The following is a 17,985-nucleotide window of genomic DNA, read 5'->3' on the forward strand; positions in this document are numbered from 1 at the left end:
AAGGCATTTGCCATCATGGGCTCGAACCCTTGTATTTATCATCAGTGACATTACTATGCAGACACAGTATTAGTATCACAGTAGTTTTACCATCACAGTATGACTCTGCCTTACATTAAGTGGCGTTCAGTTATTCAGGAATGCACACACACACACACATATCGTGATTGTGTTGTGATTGTGTTGTGGTACCTCTGTGTATTCTTCTGTTGGGCAGGAAGCCCGGTGTGTTGTATTGCATTAGGGCGCCAAGCTGATCGGCTGCACAGATCAACTTCTTAACGTCGCTGCTGTAGCTGTCAAAGTTCTGAGGTAGCACATCCCTGCAACCCAACACACCAACACCCAGAAAATAAACCACGCAGCATCTTCAGCGCCGATTTACTGTAACTCGGAGGTCTGTGGTAGCTCCGCCACGGAAACACAAATCACTGTCTTAGTCCCGGCCGGGATTCCACCCGCTTGGCGTCCACGCACATGAAGACTCTCTCACACTGTGTAGCTACAGAGACCGACGACACCCGAGTTGTCCTCGACTCTGATGGCAGCAGCGACAAAATGAGGAGGAGGGGGTAAGACTTTGGCAGTGGTGAAGCCACCAGAGTGGTATGGAATGGCGGCTACCCCCCCTCCCCCACCCCCCCAATGCAAACTCCCCTAAATGACCCAGAACAAAATTCGATTTACCTCCTGTCCCCTGGCATTTACTGGCTTCCCCTCGGGTCTACATGGCGTACAGAATGGCTGCGGGGGGATTTTAAAGGGCCGTGACAGCTTGTTATATAAACTGGACCAGCAGGTGCAGTAAACTGGACGAGTGTGTCTCTCCATATGCAACAATCTGAAACGACTGCACTTGATTTCTTCGGAAATGCCTATAAAGTGCATTTCCCCAAGCTATTTCTGTGCAAGCTGTGTGGCACATGAAGAAAGTAGACCAGACAGCCATCCATTATCCAAACCACTTACCCTACGTAGGGTCGCGGGGATGCTGGAGCCTATCCCAGCAGACATTGGGCGGCAGGCGGGGAGACACCCTGGACAGGCCGCCAGGCCATCACAGGGTCAACACACACACACACACACACACATAGGGGCAATGTAGTATGGCTGATTCACCTGACCTACATGTCTTTGGACTGTGGGAGGAAACCGGAACCTCCGGAGGAAACCCACGCAGACACGGGGAGAACATGCAAACGCCACACAGAGGACGACCCGGGATGATCCCCAAGGTCCTGGGTTTGAACCCCAACTACCCCGGGGTTCAAACCCAGGACCTTCTTGCTGTGAGGCTGCTGCGCTAACCACTGCGCCACCCCATTTAGTCAAGTGAACCCGCGAACTCTCTCGCTCCGAGATCCCCACTATACAGAACTCTTACAGACACAGTGTACCTGTTAACACTGACTCAACTGACTCAACTAGACACTAGCCTGGACACTGAAACCAGACTTTACTCAGTATTACAGACACAGTGTACCTGTTAACACTGACTCAACTAGACACTAGCCTGGACACTGAAACCAGACTTTACTCAGTATTACAGACACAGTGTACCTGTTAACACTGACTCAACTGACTCAACTAGACACTAGCCTGGACACTGAAACCAGACTTTACTCAGTATTACAGACACAGTGTACCTGTTAACACTGACTCAACTAGACACTAGCCTGGACACTGAAACCAGACTTTACTCAGTATTACAGACACAGTGTACCTGTTAACACTGACTCAACTGACTCAACTAGACACTAGCCTGGACACTGAAACCAACTTCACTCAGTATTACAGACACAGTGTACCTGTTAACACTGACTCAACTAGACACTAGCCTGGACACTGAAACCAGACTTTACTCAGTATTACAGACACAGTGTACCTGTTAACACTGACTCAACTAGACACTAGCCTGGACACTGAAACCAAACTTTACTCAGTATTACAGACACAGTGTACCTGTTAACACTGACTCAACTAGACACTAGCCTGGACACTGAAACCAGACTTTACTCAGTATTACAGACACAGTGTACCTGTTAACACTGACTCAACTGACTCAACTAGACACTAGCCTGGATACTGAAACCAGACTTTACTCAGTATTACAGACACAGTGTACCTGTTAACACTGACTCAACTAGACACTAGCCTGGACACTGAAACCAAACTTTACTCAGTATTACAGACACAGTGTACCTGTTAACACTGACTCAACTAGACACTAGCCTGGACACTGAAACCAGACTTTACTCAGTATTACAGACACAGTGTACCTGTTAACACTGACTCAACTAGACACTAGCCTGGACACTGAAACCAGACTTTACTCAGTATTACAGACACAGTGTACCTGTTAACACTGACTCAACTGACTCAACTAGACACTAGCCTGGACACTGAAACCAGACTTTACTCAGTATTACAGACACAGTGTACCTGTTAACACTGACTCAACTAGACACTAGCCTGGACACTGAAACCAGACTTTACTCAGTATTACAGACACAGTGTACCTGTTAACACTGACTCAACTAGACACTAGCCTGGACACTGAAACCAGACTTTACTCAGTATTACAGACACAGTGTACCTGTTAACACTGACTAAACTAGACACTAGCCTGGACACTGAAACCAGACTTTACTCAGTATTACAGACACAGTGTACCTGTTAACACTGACTCAACTGACTCAACTAGACACTAGCCTGGACACTGAAACCAGACTTTACTCAGTATTACAGACACAGTGTACCTGTTAACACTGACTCAACTAGACACTAGCCTGGACACTGAAACCAGACTTTACTCAGTATTCTGCATGTAATGGCGGCTGACTTACACACTCCACTAACATGTGGGAGTGAACGAAGCTTCACAGCCATTCTGCATGCTATGTAAACTGCAGTGCTTATGACATGGCTATGGCCACCCAGTACCAGAGCAGATGGGGGGGGGGGTGTCCACTGTGCAGCATTGTGGGGGCCCATGTTGATGGAGGGCTGATTTATTTCTATTTTGATATACTCTACTGATCCCGTAGGGAAATTCTTCTTCTGCATTTAACCCATCCTAGCTGTGTAGCTAGGCGCAGCGGGCAGCTGCCGTGCAGCACCCGGGGAAATCTTGCCGGGGAAGTTTTTTTGGCTTTTTGGGACACAAAGGGAGCTATTGAGGTGGGGGTGCATTTGGAATTATGTGTGGCAGAATAATGATGCTTGAAATCGCTCTCAGGGGCTGGGCGCCACCCAGAAATGTGTCCTTGACACCCTTTTGCTGCCAAACGCATGACTCTGTAGACTCCCCCACTGAATTTTGGCAAGGCTGTTTTTATGCCTGCCTGAATTGTATGAGTCAGGCACTTCTGAAAATAGTTTGTTTCTTTAAGAAAGAGTACCGCCATGAAGACGACAACTGCAGCTTACACGATGGCAGAGATTCTTAACGCTCAGAGGGGAGTGGAATCCAGACGGAGAGTGACATTTTGGCACGACAAGGATCGCAGTCCACTGGAGTGACTGGTAAGATGAGTAACACGAACTAAGGTAGCCCAGCTGTTCGACCCTGGCATTATCTAAGACAGCCCAACACGATGCCTGTATATTTCGTAAACAAAATGCTAAACAAATTAAGTCTCATTTACATAATTGAAATGCAGTGACCAAGAGCCTGTCTCGAACTGACTGATCCAACTGAAAGAGCTGTCCAGAGTTATTTAGCCTTGGATTTCGTTCAGAGCTACACACGCCTGTCTGCTGTAATGGTTCAGTACAGCAGGAAAAGACCTGACCTCCCCCAACCTACTTAATGTGTGGTTGCAGGCCTGGTTGTTCTTCGTAGTCCTCTATGAGAAAAGGCAGGTTTTTGGCCCAGTGATTCTTGAAGTTTCCCGGTAGGTCCTGGTCCACGTTGTACTCTGCTACTGGGATGTCAAGGTGGGAGTGCAGGTATCGAGAGTACTCTGGGAGAGAGAGAGAGAGAGAAGTTTTTGCCTTTTATACAGGAGAGATGAGCTTGAAATCAGACAACATTATAGCACAGTAACAGAAGTGTCAAAAAACGAACCAACAGTTGAGATGTACTTGTGCATTTGCACCAACCTCTGAGGTATTTGACTTTGAGGTATTCGGAGCTGGCCTTCTGTCCCAGTAGAGGGTCGTTCAACATTACCTTGGTCTGAGCTTTAATGCCTTCATAGAACTGTCCCATGGCCACGTGACTTAAGCCCTTCATGTACTGACACACCTCATTATATGGTTCCAATTGGAGACACCGCTAGCAGACAGACAGCAGGGGGGGACAAAGAAGCAGTGTTAATTATGGCAAAGAACATTTTGACAAGTATTGGTTGATGACCCTTTCCTTCATGACGATGAGGAAATAACAACATTAAAGAGTGGCACTTTGAAAACAAAAACCGGCCTCAAAGTAGTTTGCATATACACATCTCATCTCTTTTTGGATCCCCCCCCCCCCTTTTTCTCCCCAGTTGCACTTGGCCAATTACCCCACTCTCTGGGCTGTCCCGGTCGCTGCTCCACCCCCTCTGCCGATCCGGGGAGGGCTGCAGACTACCACATGCCTCCTCTGACACATGTGGAGTCACCAGCCGCTTCTTTTCACCTGACAGTGAGGAGTTTCACCAGGAGGATGTAACACGTGGGAGGATCACGCTATTCCCACCAGTTCCCCCTCCCCCCCAAACAGGTGCCCCGACCGACCAGAGGAGGCGCTAGCGCAGCGACCAGGACACATACCCACATCCGGCTTCCCACCTGCAGACACGGCCAATGGTGTCTGTAGGGACACCAAACCAAGCCGGAGGTAACAAGGGGATTCGATCCAGTGACCCCCATGTTGGTAGGCAACGGAACAGACCGGCACGCTACCCAGACACCCCCGCACATCTCATCTCTTCGTGAATGTCTTGTGCTGCGAGTCAGATGTGACTGGTGAATCGTGACCCAACTAAACCACATTTTTGGCAAGAGAACCATTGAAAATAGTTGTGCTATGTAAAGAAACTGTACTGAGCCATCCATCAATCCATCCATCGTCTTAACTGCCTATCCTGCTCTCAGGGTCGCGGGGATGCTGGAGCCTATTCCAGCAGTCATTGGGCGGCAGGTGGGGAGACACCTTGGACAGGCCGCCAGGCCATCACAGGGCACTGTACTGATCTTCACAGATAAAATGTTGAGATGGATGGCTGACAAGAGATGAGCGGAGCACAGCCAAGATTTATAGAGTTGTGAGTAGCTTTACCTTGAAATTGCCTATGGCCTCCTGTAGTGAGCCATGATGGTACAGCATCATGCCTCTGAGCTGGAGAGACTGGATGTGGTTCTGGTTTAACATTAGAGCTTTCTGGAAACTCTCCATCGCTGCCTCAAAGTCTCCTAGCTCTCTGTGGGAAGAAAACAATGTATGAGTATAGGAGACTAGTAGGACTCCAACATTAAGAACATAAATGCAAGAAACAATGAGGTCAACATCTAGTAGTCCTACCTGTAGGCCTGTCCTAGGCTTTTATAGGCATCAATGAAGTCAGACTTCAACTTCAGAGCCTCCTTGAATGTCTCAATGGCTTCCTGATGAGGAGAGGGGCAAGAACTGAGGCTCATAGAAAAGGAAAACTCCCAGTTCACAGAGTTCATTACAAAGAATAATGCAGATGGACTAAAAAAATGGTACGTGTGACAAAGCAAACAGATCTTAGGTGGGGTTTCAACAGTTGTAAACCTTGACTGAGATTTTTCAAGTGTCCAATACGAATTGTCTTTTTGAATACTCAAAGTTCTTGGACCAAGCCATGACTTGGGAGCTAGCCAGCCATAAATTTGACCACAAGACTTTTTTCTCATTCTTGGGCATCCAGGTAGCATAGCGGTCTATTCCGTTGCCTACCAACACAGGGATCGCCGGTTCGAATCCCCGTGTTACCTCCGGCTTGGTCGGGCGTCCCTACAGACACAATTGGCCGTGTCTGCGGGTGGGAAGCCAGACGTGGGTATGTGTCCTGGTTTCTGCACTAGCGCCTCCTTTGGTCGATCGGGGCGCCTGTTTAGGGGGGAGGGGGAACTGGGGGGAATAGCGTGATCCTGCCACGCGCTACGTCCCCCTGGCGAAACTCCTCACTGTCAGGTGAAAAGAAGCAGCTGGCAAATCCACATGTATCGAAGGGGGCATGTGGTAGTCTGCAGCCCTCCCCGGCTCGGCAGAGGGGGTGGAGCAGAGACCGGGATGGCTCAGAAGAGTGGGGTAATTGGGGAGAAAAAGGGAAAAATAAAAAAAAAATAAAAAGACTGAATGTTCCTTCAGGAGGGCCAGGGTCAGGGTCTTAAACAGTAACCCTGCATGGCCGTATAAGAACTAACCGTTAGAACAGAGTAATAGCTCTGATTTTTGAAGACTTTACCACAAACCCCACCCACGAACATCACAAGTATGATAAAATGAAGAGGAAATGATGGGGAATCAGTTTCTGTACCTTCAGCATGCCTCGGTGGAAGAAGGTGAGACCTTTATACAGCACGGCGATAGGCTGGTTCTTCTTGAGGTCCAAAGACTGCTGGAAGTCCTCCATAGCTGCAACATAGTCCTGGCATGGAGGCGCGGCACAGAGTCAACACACAGGTAAATGCAATCTTGTCCAAACATACAAACCCACAAACAAGCCAGTACGGGATTCCAACCTCCGATATGAAGAGCAGCGTTCCTCTGTGCCTGTAGAGGCGAGCAGAAGGCTGCAACTGGATGGCTTTGGTCAAATCTCCCAATGCCTCACTGATACGACCCAGTGGAGATAGGATCTGGAGATACACACACACACACACACACACACACACACACACACACACACAAATACACACACAGTCATGAGAAAGCTCAACATTTTCAAAAACAGTTCAGAAAATCAGTTAACATGGTCATTGGCCAGATGCTGGTGTATTGAACTTGTCTGGATTGTAACTGTACTTGGTCTTTTCTATTCTTATTTATTTATCTATTTCTTCATTTCTCCCCCTTTTTCCTCCCCAATTGCACCCGTCCAATTACCCCACTCTTCCGAGTCGTCCCGGTTGCTGATCCACCCCCCTCTGCCGATCCGGGGAGGGCTGCAGACTATGCCTCCTCCGATACATGTGGAGTCACCAGCCGCTTCTTTTCACCTGACAGTGAGGGGTTTCACCAGGGGGACGTAGCGCGTGGGAAGATCACGCTATTCCCCCCAGTCCCCCCTCCCCCCAAACAGGCACCCCCAACCGACCAGAGGAGGCGCTAGTGCTGCGACCAGGACACATACTCACACCAGGCTTCCCACCCGCAGACACGGCCAATTGACCGAGCCGGAGGCAACACGGGGATTCGAACCAGAGATCCCCATGTTGCTAGGCAATGGAATAGACCGCTACGCTACCCGGACGCCCCAGTTGGTCTTTTTTATTGTTGCCGTTTATTTACAGTTTCATTTAGCAGATGCTCTCCTCCAAAGCGACGTACATCAGGGAGGTAGTTGGCTTGTACAGCATTAGAAGTCTAAGCCATGGACTCTCACTGGAGGCTCGTCCCGGCCGGGCTTTGAACCCCCGATCTCTGGTGGTTAAGCCGGCGTTCTTACCTACTGAGCTATCCAGCTGCTTCTACATGCATCAGTTTAGATGTGGTGCCTTTTTCTGCGTATCATGTCAAGTCCGTGACTACTTTTTACTGTGTGTTGGCAGTCTTTGTCTAGTGTGGATATATCCACGCTGCCTTTCTGGGGATTAATGAAGCTGCCCATCTGTCCTGTAAGACAACAACTAATCCATGAATAATCATGTTCACAACACTTGAGCAAATAGGCAACACTTTCATAGCTGCTCATTGGTCATGAAGACCATTCCCCGGTGTTTCCCCACCCCCCCTTTTTACCACCATCGGAGCCAGAAGCAACAGAACGGGTGGCGGTAGGTCTGAAGAACTAAAGCTGTTGTTTCTCACAAGCAGGTGAACGAGACAGAAGAGCTCATAAATGACCGTGGCCAACAGAAAACACAACGTGAAACGCCAAAACTCTGGTTCGACCATGATTTTTGTTGAGCGACAGGGGAGGCGCTGACCTAACAACAACGGCGACTCCAGTTGAGTTAGGCATGGATCGCTGGGACTCAAGAGGGGTCAAACCCCAATGCACTCACGAGTATCGCCTAAGGTGCCAGCAAGGTAAACAAAAAAGACAATCGTCAGTGCTGCAGCTGTAAGACACCTGAATATCTACAAAATTGTCAAAACTACGCGATGACACGACAATGAACAGCTTCCTTCCAGGTACAAAAGAGGAACCAAAACTCTGTCTGGTGGCAGCTGGTGTATTTTTAACCCACAGCAGAGTCAAGTCAGTTTTATTTGCATAGCCCAATATCACAAATTTGCCTCAGCGGGCTTTACAGCAACACAACATCCTGTCGTTAGACCCTCTCATGGGATAAGGAACAACTCCCTAGAGAGTGCGCTGAACTTACATATAGGACATTTTGACCAGACGACAGACGTCTAACCATACGGACAGACAGCTTTGGCATTACAACATACAGTAGTTGTCCCCTTTCACCTTCCTCTCGTCTACAGACATTGCTGTGTGCAGGCCTTACCTCCGCTCTCTGCTCATAGACCTCTGGCCAGTTGGGTTCTAGGGTGATGACTCGGCTGAGCTCATACAGGGCCAAGTCAGCGTTCTTTATGTCCTGGTGCAGAGGTGGCGACAGAAAGAAACAGATGGGCCACTTTATAAAACAAAAACCTACAAACAGGAGTCAAAGGGCAACAACACAAAACTGCTGACCAAGGTACTCCAGGGTTTCACAGCAGAGCCAGGGGTGACTATTCAAACTGTGACACACACACCATCTTAAAACTGAAACTGTAAGCAGTCGATATGAATAACATTATAACATTATGGGAACACTGAAGTGTTTGAAATGTGCATGACACAACTTGTAAAAATCTCTGAGCAAAAAGACCAGTCGGTTTTGAGGCTACATATAGTTATTTTAAATGACAGAATAAATTTATTTAAAATCTAAGTAAGAAGTGTAAAAATAAAATAGTCCAATCAAATTATCGGTTAAGTATCACTAGGATGACATGAAGACCTTACTTTTCAGATGGCGGCTAGTTTGGAACTGAATGTTTAGTAAATCTAAAGCATGATACGGGCGCCTTTGTTTTTATGTCATCTTTTCTTTTTTTATCATTTATTTATTTCTGATTTTTTCCTTTTTCTCCCAATTTTAGTGGCCAATCGATCCCTATTTAGTTCAAACACCCACCCTCGTACTGCATGCGTTCACCAACTGCATCTCTCCGGCCGACAGTCTCGAAGGAGACGCCTCCCCACTTTCGTGACGAGGCGAGTCCAAGCCGAACCACCGCTTTTTCCGACACACACAGAGACGCATTCATGTGACGAACACAAGCCGACTCCGCCCCCCCTCCCGAAGACAGCGTTGCCAATTATTGCTGCTTCATCGAGTCCGGCCATAGTCGGATCTGACGAGACCGAGGTGCGAACCCCCGGTCCCCAGTGGGCAACTGCATCGACACAAAGCCGATGCTTAGACCGCTACACCACCGTGGACCCGTTTTTATGTCATCTTAAGTGGAGTGTCATCTGCATAGCACCGTCAACACATAAGGGAACTAGAACAAAAAATATTCACAGTTACGCAAACCAGTGATGAAAGTGCATAATGCATATAGAAAATGAACATGTCAAAGTCTCATACAGACAACTTCCCCAAATGTGCACATGCACACACATACCCGACAAATAGAGCGTGCACACACACCTTACAAAAAAAAAAGTAGTTCCTTATTTTCTCTCGAAGAACCACCTCAGTACTTAAAACGGCGACTGAATAATATTAAAGTAGCATTGTTTCCCCATTTTAGATACAGTATTGTGTTTTGTGCTTCAGGTGGAACCCCTTGTATCATCAGTAATACCACGTGTAGCTTGAAGAACAAGACTTACAGACTGAGACCTCAAAAACCTCAATAACCAAACCTTAATACCCTTTAAAAGCCTTCCATTCTTTTTTTTCCTTCTCCCTTTTTCTCCCCACTTGTACTTGGCCAATTACCCCACTCTTCCGAGCTGTCCCGGTCTCTGCTCCACCCCCTCTGCCGATCCGGGGAGGGCTGCAGACTACCACATGTCTCCTCCCAAACATGTGGAGTCACCAGCAGCTTCTTTTCACCTGACAGTGAGGAGTTTCACCAAGAGGACGTAGCACGTGGGAGGCTCACGCTATTCCCCCCCAGTTCCCCCTGCCCCCCAAACAGGCGCCCCAACCCACCAGAGGTGGTGGTGCAGCGACCAGGACACATACCCACATTCGGCTTCCCACCCGCAGACACGGCCAATTGTGTCTGTAGGGACGCCCGACCAAGCCGGAGGAAACACGGGGACTTGAACCACCGATCCTCGTGTTGGTAGGCAACGGAATAGACCGCCACACTACCCGGACACCCCCTAAAACCTTCAATTTTTGATCAGGGAAGGTTTGTTTTGCTTTTGCTATTTCTCTTCTTATCGTGTGCATGCTCTAGAACAAGCGGTCAAAACATTACCACTCACTTGTAGACTTTTCTTTCCATAAGCGATCCCTCTGCCATAGATGGCGCTGACCAACTCCGGGTCTCCCTGAATCAAGGACACAACACAACACAACACAACACAACACCCTCTGTAAAACACTGTATGTCGCACACCACGAGAGAATTGGGTGGCTTTTTTATTTTAGCAAGAAGCAAACACACCTGGAGTAAAAGGGAGAAGTGTTTGATGGCTTCATCATACAGGCCGTTGCCTATCAGAACATAGCCGATCGCTGCAATGACAGGAAACCGTGATGAGACAGGAAACCGTGATGAAACAGGAAACCGTGGTGGGACAGGAAATCGTGGTGGGACAGGAAACCGTGATGAGACAGGAAACCGTGGTGAGACAGGAAACCGTGGTGAGACAGGAAACCGTTATGAGACAGGAAACGATGGTGAGACAGGAAACCATGGTGAGACAGGAAACCGTGATGAAACAGGAAACCATGGTGAGACAGGAAACCATGGTAAGACAGGACACCGTGATGAAACAGGAAACCGTGATGAGACAGGAAACCATGGTGAGATAGGAAACCGTGGTGAGAGAGGAAATCATGGTGAGACAGGAAACCGTGATGAGACAGGAAACCATGGTGAGACAGGAAACCGTGGTGAGACAGGAAATCATGGTGAGACAGGAAACCATGGTGAGACAGGAAATCGTGATGAGACAGGAAACCGTGATGAGACAGGAAACCGTGATGAGACAGGAAACCATGGTGAGACAGGAAACCGTGGTGAGACAGGAAATCATGGTGAGACAGGAAACCGTGATGAGACAGGAAACCATGGTGAGACAGGAAATCGTGATGAGACAGGAAACCGTGATGAGACAGGAAATCATGGTGAGACAGGAAACCGTGATGAGACAGGAAACCATGGTGAGACAGGAAATCGTGATGAGACAGGAAATCATGGTGAGACAGGAAACCGTGATGAGACAGGAAACCATGGTGAGACAGGAAATCGTGATGAGACAGGAAACCGTGATGAGACAGGAAACCGTGAGACAGGAAACCGTGATGAGACAGGAAACCATGGTGAGACAGGAAACCGTGATGAGACAGGAAACCGTGATGAGACAGGTAACGAGGCAAGTCGAAGGAAAAACGAAGCTCACAGACCAAAGGGGACACACATGTGGGAGAATGGCAACATTACCGCTATATCTCGGCTACTTACCCAGTTCTTCATTTGTGCTGTGGATATCGACAGGGAAAGGGATTTTCTTCTGTTCTATAATCACTTTGGCCTGGCTCTGAGGGATTGAGAAAAGAAAAGAAAAACCACTTCAACAGCGAAAAAGAAGCATGTGCATACATGAGCAAAAACGGTGAAAGTATGGAGACGCACAAACGGAGCATGCAGGCACACAGGCGCATGCAGGAGAGGGTGCAAGAGAGCAAAGAAACACGTTAAAACAACACAATAGTGTCTTCCTGTCTGAAACTGGCCGTGACAAAATGGCCGAATGGCAGTAGACGGCAGAGGGAGGGATGTCAGAATTAGGAAAAAGGTTCACTATCTGAGGGCGTCCAAGGTCAGCGCATTAAAAGCGTTGGTTAGATCGCCTGATAGATCAACATCAAATGACAGGAATATCGGCCTTCGGGAAAACGTTGGGATATCTGATCCGTGTCAGACCAATTTAGACTTCAGATACGACCACATGTGCTCGTTTTCCAACCCAGAATACTTACGGAGAGGAACGTGTATCAGATCTTGTTGGACGTGTAAGGTTGTGTAGGGCTGTGTGTGTGTGTGAGTGCGTGTTTGAGTGAATTGTGTTCTCACCAGGATTTTCTCTGCGTTAAGAGAGAAGACTGACTCACAGGGAGGGTTGCTTCCTTCTTCGCAGTCTGGGTCCTCCAGCTGTAAAATGGACGGCTCTGAAGAGAAACACATTCACAACATCTGTGGTGGGGAGTGGATCGGCTGCGACAGCATGCAGACTCAGCAGAACAGCCACTGCAAACACTTCCAAAAACATAAAAACAACAACAACAGAACATATGCTTAAGAAAGAATCAGGTGCGTCCCCGTGCCGTGGCGGTCTATTCCGTTGCCTACCAACACGGGGGTCGCCAGTTCGAATCCCCAGGTTACCTCCGGCTTGGTCGGGCGTCCCTACAGACATAATTGGCCATGTCTCAGTTGCCCACTGGGGACCGGGGGTTCGCACCCCGGTCTCGTCAGATCCGACTATGGCCGGACTCGGTGAAGCAGCGATCATTGGCAGCGCTGTCTTCGGGAGGGGGGGCGGAGTCGGCTTGTGTTCGTCACATGAATGCGTCTCTGTGTGTGTCGGAAAAAGCAGTGGTTCGGCCTGGATTCGCCTTGTCACGAAAGTGGGGAGGCGTCTCCTTCGAGACTGCCGGCCGGAGAGATGCAGTTGGCGAACGCATGCAGTACGAGGGTGGTGTTTGAACCAAAATAGGGATCGATTGGCCACTAAAATTGGGAGAAAAAAGGGAAAAATCAGAAATAAATTTATGTATAAATGGCCGTGTCAGCGGGTGGGAAGCCAGACGTGGGTATGTGTCCTGGTCACTGCACTAGCGCCTCCTCTGGTCAGTCAGGGCACCTGTTCAAAGGGGAGAGGGGGGACTGGGGGGAACAGCATGATCCTCCTATGCACTACGTCCCCCTGGTGAAACTCCTCACTGTCAGGTGAAAAGAAGCGGCTGGTGACTCCACATGTATGGGAGGAGGCATGTGGTAGTCTGCAGCCCTCCCCGGATCAGCAGAGGGGGTGGAGCACAGACCGGGACGGCTCGGGGAAGAGTGGGGTAATTGGCCGGGTACAATTGGGGAGAAAAAGGACGCACGAAACAAGCTTGTAATGCTGTGTATTACGTTTTTTTCCTATATACATACATATATATATATATATATATATATATACATACATACATACATACATACATATATATGTGTATATATGTGTGTGTGTATATATATATATATATGTATGTATATATATATATATATGTATATATATATGTATGTATGCATATTCTCTCCATCCATTAGCCAAGGCACTTATCCTAACTCTGGGAAGATGCCGGAGATGCTGGAGCCTATGCCAGCAGGCATTTGGCGGCAGGTGGGGAGACATATACATAAACTTAGCACAAAAAGTAAGGAAATGTGTGTTTGGTAGATTATGTCTTTGTTGTAACAATGCTTTTTGGCAATCAGGCACCTGATTGTCAGCACCTGGGGTACCAGAAGCTCAAAACAAGAGTCAATAGCAGCAGCAAAATAAGCTGCTGGGCATTGGCAGAGAAGATTTGGCAAATTTTTCATGGGCGCAACCCACATACTCAGCTCTGCTGCTCATCCCACAAATGCATGTTCCTTACACATGTGGCGCCATTTAAAAGGCAAATAAACAGGCTTTCCAACGGTATAAGATTTACTGCCAAGAAGCATTGTTACAACAAAGAAATCCTCTACCAAACACACATTTCCTTACTTTCTGTGCTAAGTAATATATATATATATATATAGTATATATGGTGAAATTATGTAACTATTTTTTCTTTAGTATTGTAATACATATCTACTACTACTTTCGGCTGCTCCTGTTAGGAGGCGCCATAGTGGATCATGTTTCCATCTCTTCCTGTCCTCTGCATCTTCCTCTGTCACACCAGCCCCCTGCATGTCCTCCCTCACCACATCCATAAACCTCCTCTTTGGCCTTCCTCTTCTCCTCTTCCCTGACAGCTCCATATTCAGCATCCTTCTCCCAGTATACCCAGCATCTCTCCTCCACACATGTCCAAACCATCTCCATCTTGTCTCTCTTGCTTTGTCTCCAAGCCGTCCAACCTGAGCTGTCCCTCTAATATACTCGTTCCTAATCCTGTCCTTCTTCATCACTCCCAGTGAAAATCTTAGCATCTTCAACTCTGCCACCTCCAGCTCCACCTCCTGTCTTTTCATCAGTGCCACTGTCTCCAAACCATATAACATAGCTGGTCTCACAACCATCTTGTAAACCTTCCCTTTAACTCTTGCTGATACCCTTCTGTCACAAATCACTCATGAAACTCGTCTCCACCCACTCCACCCTGCCTGCACTCTCTTCTTCACCTCTCTTCTGCACTCCCCCTTAGTTTGGACAGTTGACCCCAAGTATTTAAACTCATATGCCTTCGTCACCTCTACTCCTTGCATCCTCACCATTCCACTGTCCTCCCTCTCATTCAGCATAGGTACTCCGTCTTGCTCCTACTGACTTTCATTCCTCTTCTCTCCAGTGCATACCTCCACCTCTCCAGGCTCTCCTCTACCTGCACCCTACTCTCACTACAGATCACAATGTCGTCCGCAAACATCATAGTCCATGGAGACTCCTGCCTGATCTCGTCCGTCAACCTGTCCATCACCACTGCAAACAAGAAAGGGCTCTGAGCTGATCCTTCATATAATCCCACCTCCACCTTGAACCCATCTGTCATTCCAACCACACACCTCACCACTGTCACACTGCCCTCATACATATCCTGCACCACTCCTACATACTTCTCTGCAAGTCCTGACTTCCTCATACAATACCACACCTCCTCTCTCGGCACCCTGTCATAAGCTTTCTCTAAATCTACAAAGACACAATGTACCTCCTTCTGGCCTCCTCTATACTTCTCCATCAACACTCTCAAAGCAAACATCACATCTGTGGTGCTCTTTCCTGGCATGAAACCATACTGCTGCTCGCTGATCGTCACCTCTCCTCTTAACCTAGCTTCTATTACTCTTTCCCAAATCTTCATGCTGTGGCTGATCAACTTTATACCTCTGTATTTGCTACAGTTCTGCACATCGCCCTTGTTCTTGAAAATCGGTACCAGTATGCTTCTTCTCCACTCCTCAGGCATCCTCTCACTTTCCAGGATTGTGTTAAACAATCTAGTTAAAAACCCCACTGCCATCTCTCCTAAACATCTCCATGCCTCCACAGGTATGTCATCAGGACCAACTGCCTTTCCACTCTTCATCCTCTTCATAGCTGCCCTCACTTCCTCCTTGCTAATCCACTGCACTTCCTGATTCACTATCCCCACATCATCCAACCTTCTTTCTCTTTTTCTTCATCCGTCAGCCCCTCAAACTACTCCTTCCACCTTCTCAAAACACTCCCCTGGCTTGTCAGCACATTTCCATCTCTATCCTTGATCACCCTAACTTGCTGCACATCCTTCCCAGTTCGCTCCCTCTGTCTAGCCAATCGATACAAGTCCTTTTCTCCTTCCTTAGTATCCAACCTCACATAAAACTCACCATACGCCTTTGCCTTCACCATGTCTGTCTTCGCTTTACGCCACATCTCCTTGTACTCCTGTCTACTTTCCTCATCTCTCTGACTATCCCACTTCTTCTTTGCCCACCTCTTCCTCTGTATAATTTACTGTACTTCCTCATTCCACCACCAAGTCTCCTTGTCTTCCTTCCTCTGTCCTGATGACACACCAAGTACCTTCCCAGCTGTCTCCCTCACTATTTCTGCAGTGGCTGCCCAGCCATCCGGCAACTCTTCACCACCACCCAGTGCCTGTCTTAACTCCTGCCTGAACTCCACAAGTCTTCCTTCTTCAACTTCCTCCATTTCATCCTTGGCTTTGCAATCACGCTCTTCCTCTTCTTGAGCTCCAAAAGTCATCCTACAGACCAGCAGCTGATCATATTGTAACATATATATGGCAAAACATATACCGCTATAGCATCCGCATCCCCACATTATCTTTCAGCCCTTGATCTGACCCAAGTGAAAGCAAAATCCAAGTCAACATTGCAAAAGTGTAAGATGGGTTATGTTAACGTTCATATTGATCACAGCGATGCATTCAGTTGAAAGCTGGATGCATTTTGGGCACATGGTGGAAAAACAAATACTTGTGTATGCATACAATTTAAATGGGGCATATTTAAGATACTCAAGCTGTGTGACGTCATAAGAAGGGAGCACTTCTTGCAAGTACAGGGCGGCGCGCTGGACGGAAGCCGCTCGTCCCCTCATTTGACAGTTCGCATCCAATAAGCCGCCCGCAAAAGGGGCAGGCAGACACGACGACGACGAACCAAAAACCACCACCAAGTCGGGTGTTCATAAGGTGCGGGGGTAGTAAAGGGGTCAGGAGGGTGTGTCTCGCCCACTGGGATTACGGCTCACCTTAACTGGCGAGTGCACAGTGCAGTCAAGTTGTAGGGTCCCACACAGTACTTGCCACACCGACTCGACCCCCCCTCCCCCCCCCCGCCCGCCGCCCTGACCTCCGGCTCCACACGCCTGCTGTCTCCCCGGTGGGCTGGCGGGGTCCAGCGAGCGATGTGCCGGCGTGCCGAGGGGCGCGGAGCAGCGAGGGCTTGTCACTTGTCAACCTAGCTTGTGACCGCGGCTAGCGGCTCCACCGCCGGCGAGGACGTGGCGAGCTAAAGACACCTACCGCAGTCGGCTGCGTACTCCTCCCATTCGGAAGGCGAGGCGCATCCGTGTTTGTGCAGCTCGCTGTTGAAGAAGGTGAGGGTGGAGAAGTACTCGGTAGAGGAGACTCCCCGGTGCAGGCAGAGCGCCGAGAGCGCTAGCACAACAGTCCAGTCGGCAGGTGCCATGTTGCGCTTCGCGTATGCGTGACGAAAGCGGAAGCCGCGGCGACGGCGGCCTCGCGGCGCGCGCGCGCGCGCGCGCGCGCACACCCCTGGCGAATCTGCCGACGCCAAACCGCAGCTGGGATGCGCCGGGAATTTCCCGTACGCGCTTCCCGCAACCCGCTTTTTCTATTTATCGTTTTCTGGCGCATCTGTTGAGCTTTTCTCTCTCTCTCTCTCTCTCTCTCTCTCTCTCTCTCTCTCTCTCTCTCTCTCTCTCTCTCTCTCTCTCTCTCTCTCTCTTTTTTTTTAATAGCAACGTTTATGAACTTACAAACATCAGAGAGCGATCAAGAACATGAATAACAAGGGGTGAAAATAGATTCGCTACAATACAATGACATTAGTAAAGAAAAGATAAACGCAATATTGGGTACATTACGGTTATCTTTCTTCCTTTCACCCATTACAGAGGTAATTATTATTATTATTATTGTAACCGGTTCTTTTCTTGCCCGGTGCGGGATTCGATACCCGGGTACATTACGGTTATCTTTCTTCCTTTCACCCATTACAGAGGTAATTATTATTATTGTAACCGGTTCTTTTCTTGCCCGGTGCGGGATTCGATACCAGGTGTACTGCACCACAAGGCGACATCGCTAACCGCTCGGCTAAAGGGTCAGACGGTCTTGTTAGTAGTTTACAGTCGTCACCCTCCCCGGAAGCGCGCCCTCGCGCTT

The 17,985-nt window shown here is 48.5% G+C and overlaps 1 protein-coding gene across 1 annotated transcript in view; it reads right to left on the reverse strand.

The window, feature by feature from the left end:
- Positions 1 to 17,266, reverse strand: part of ttc13 (tetratricopeptide repeat domain 13) — a 30,883-nt gene extending 13,617 nt beyond the window's left edge. The window contains exons 1-13 of the mRNA XM_056294537.1: positions 17,101 to 17,266; positions 12,443 to 12,537; positions 11,831 to 11,906; positions 10,808 to 10,878; positions 10,626 to 10,691; positions 8,638 to 8,730; positions 6,700 to 6,816; positions 6,495 to 6,605; positions 5,513 to 5,595; positions 5,270 to 5,411; positions 4,105 to 4,279; positions 3,809 to 3,965; positions 193 to 323 (exon numbers count right to left, since the gene is read on the reverse strand). Coding sequence (XP_056150512.1) covers positions 193 to 323; positions 3,809 to 3,965; positions 4,105 to 4,279; positions 5,270 to 5,411; positions 5,513 to 5,595; positions 6,495 to 6,605; positions 6,700 to 6,816; positions 8,638 to 8,730; positions 10,626 to 10,691; positions 10,808 to 10,878; positions 11,831 to 11,906; positions 12,443 to 12,537; positions 17,101 to 17,266 — 1,483 coding nt within the window. The remainder of the gene's footprint in view (positions 1 to 192; positions 324 to 3,808; positions 3,966 to 4,104; positions 4,280 to 5,269; positions 5,412 to 5,512; positions 5,596 to 6,494; positions 6,606 to 6,699; positions 6,817 to 8,637; positions 8,731 to 10,625; positions 10,692 to 10,807; positions 10,879 to 11,830; positions 11,907 to 12,442; positions 12,538 to 17,100) is intronic.
- Positions 17,267 to 17,985: the final 719 nt, after the last annotated feature.

Source organism: Lampris incognitus, chromosome 15 (genome assembly GCF_029633865.1).
Source record: "Lampris incognitus isolate fLamInc1 chromosome 15, fLamInc1.hap2, whole genome shotgun sequence".
Lineage (NCBI taxonomy): Eukaryota > Metazoa > Chordata > Actinopteri > Lampriformes > Lampridae > Lampris > Lampris incognitus.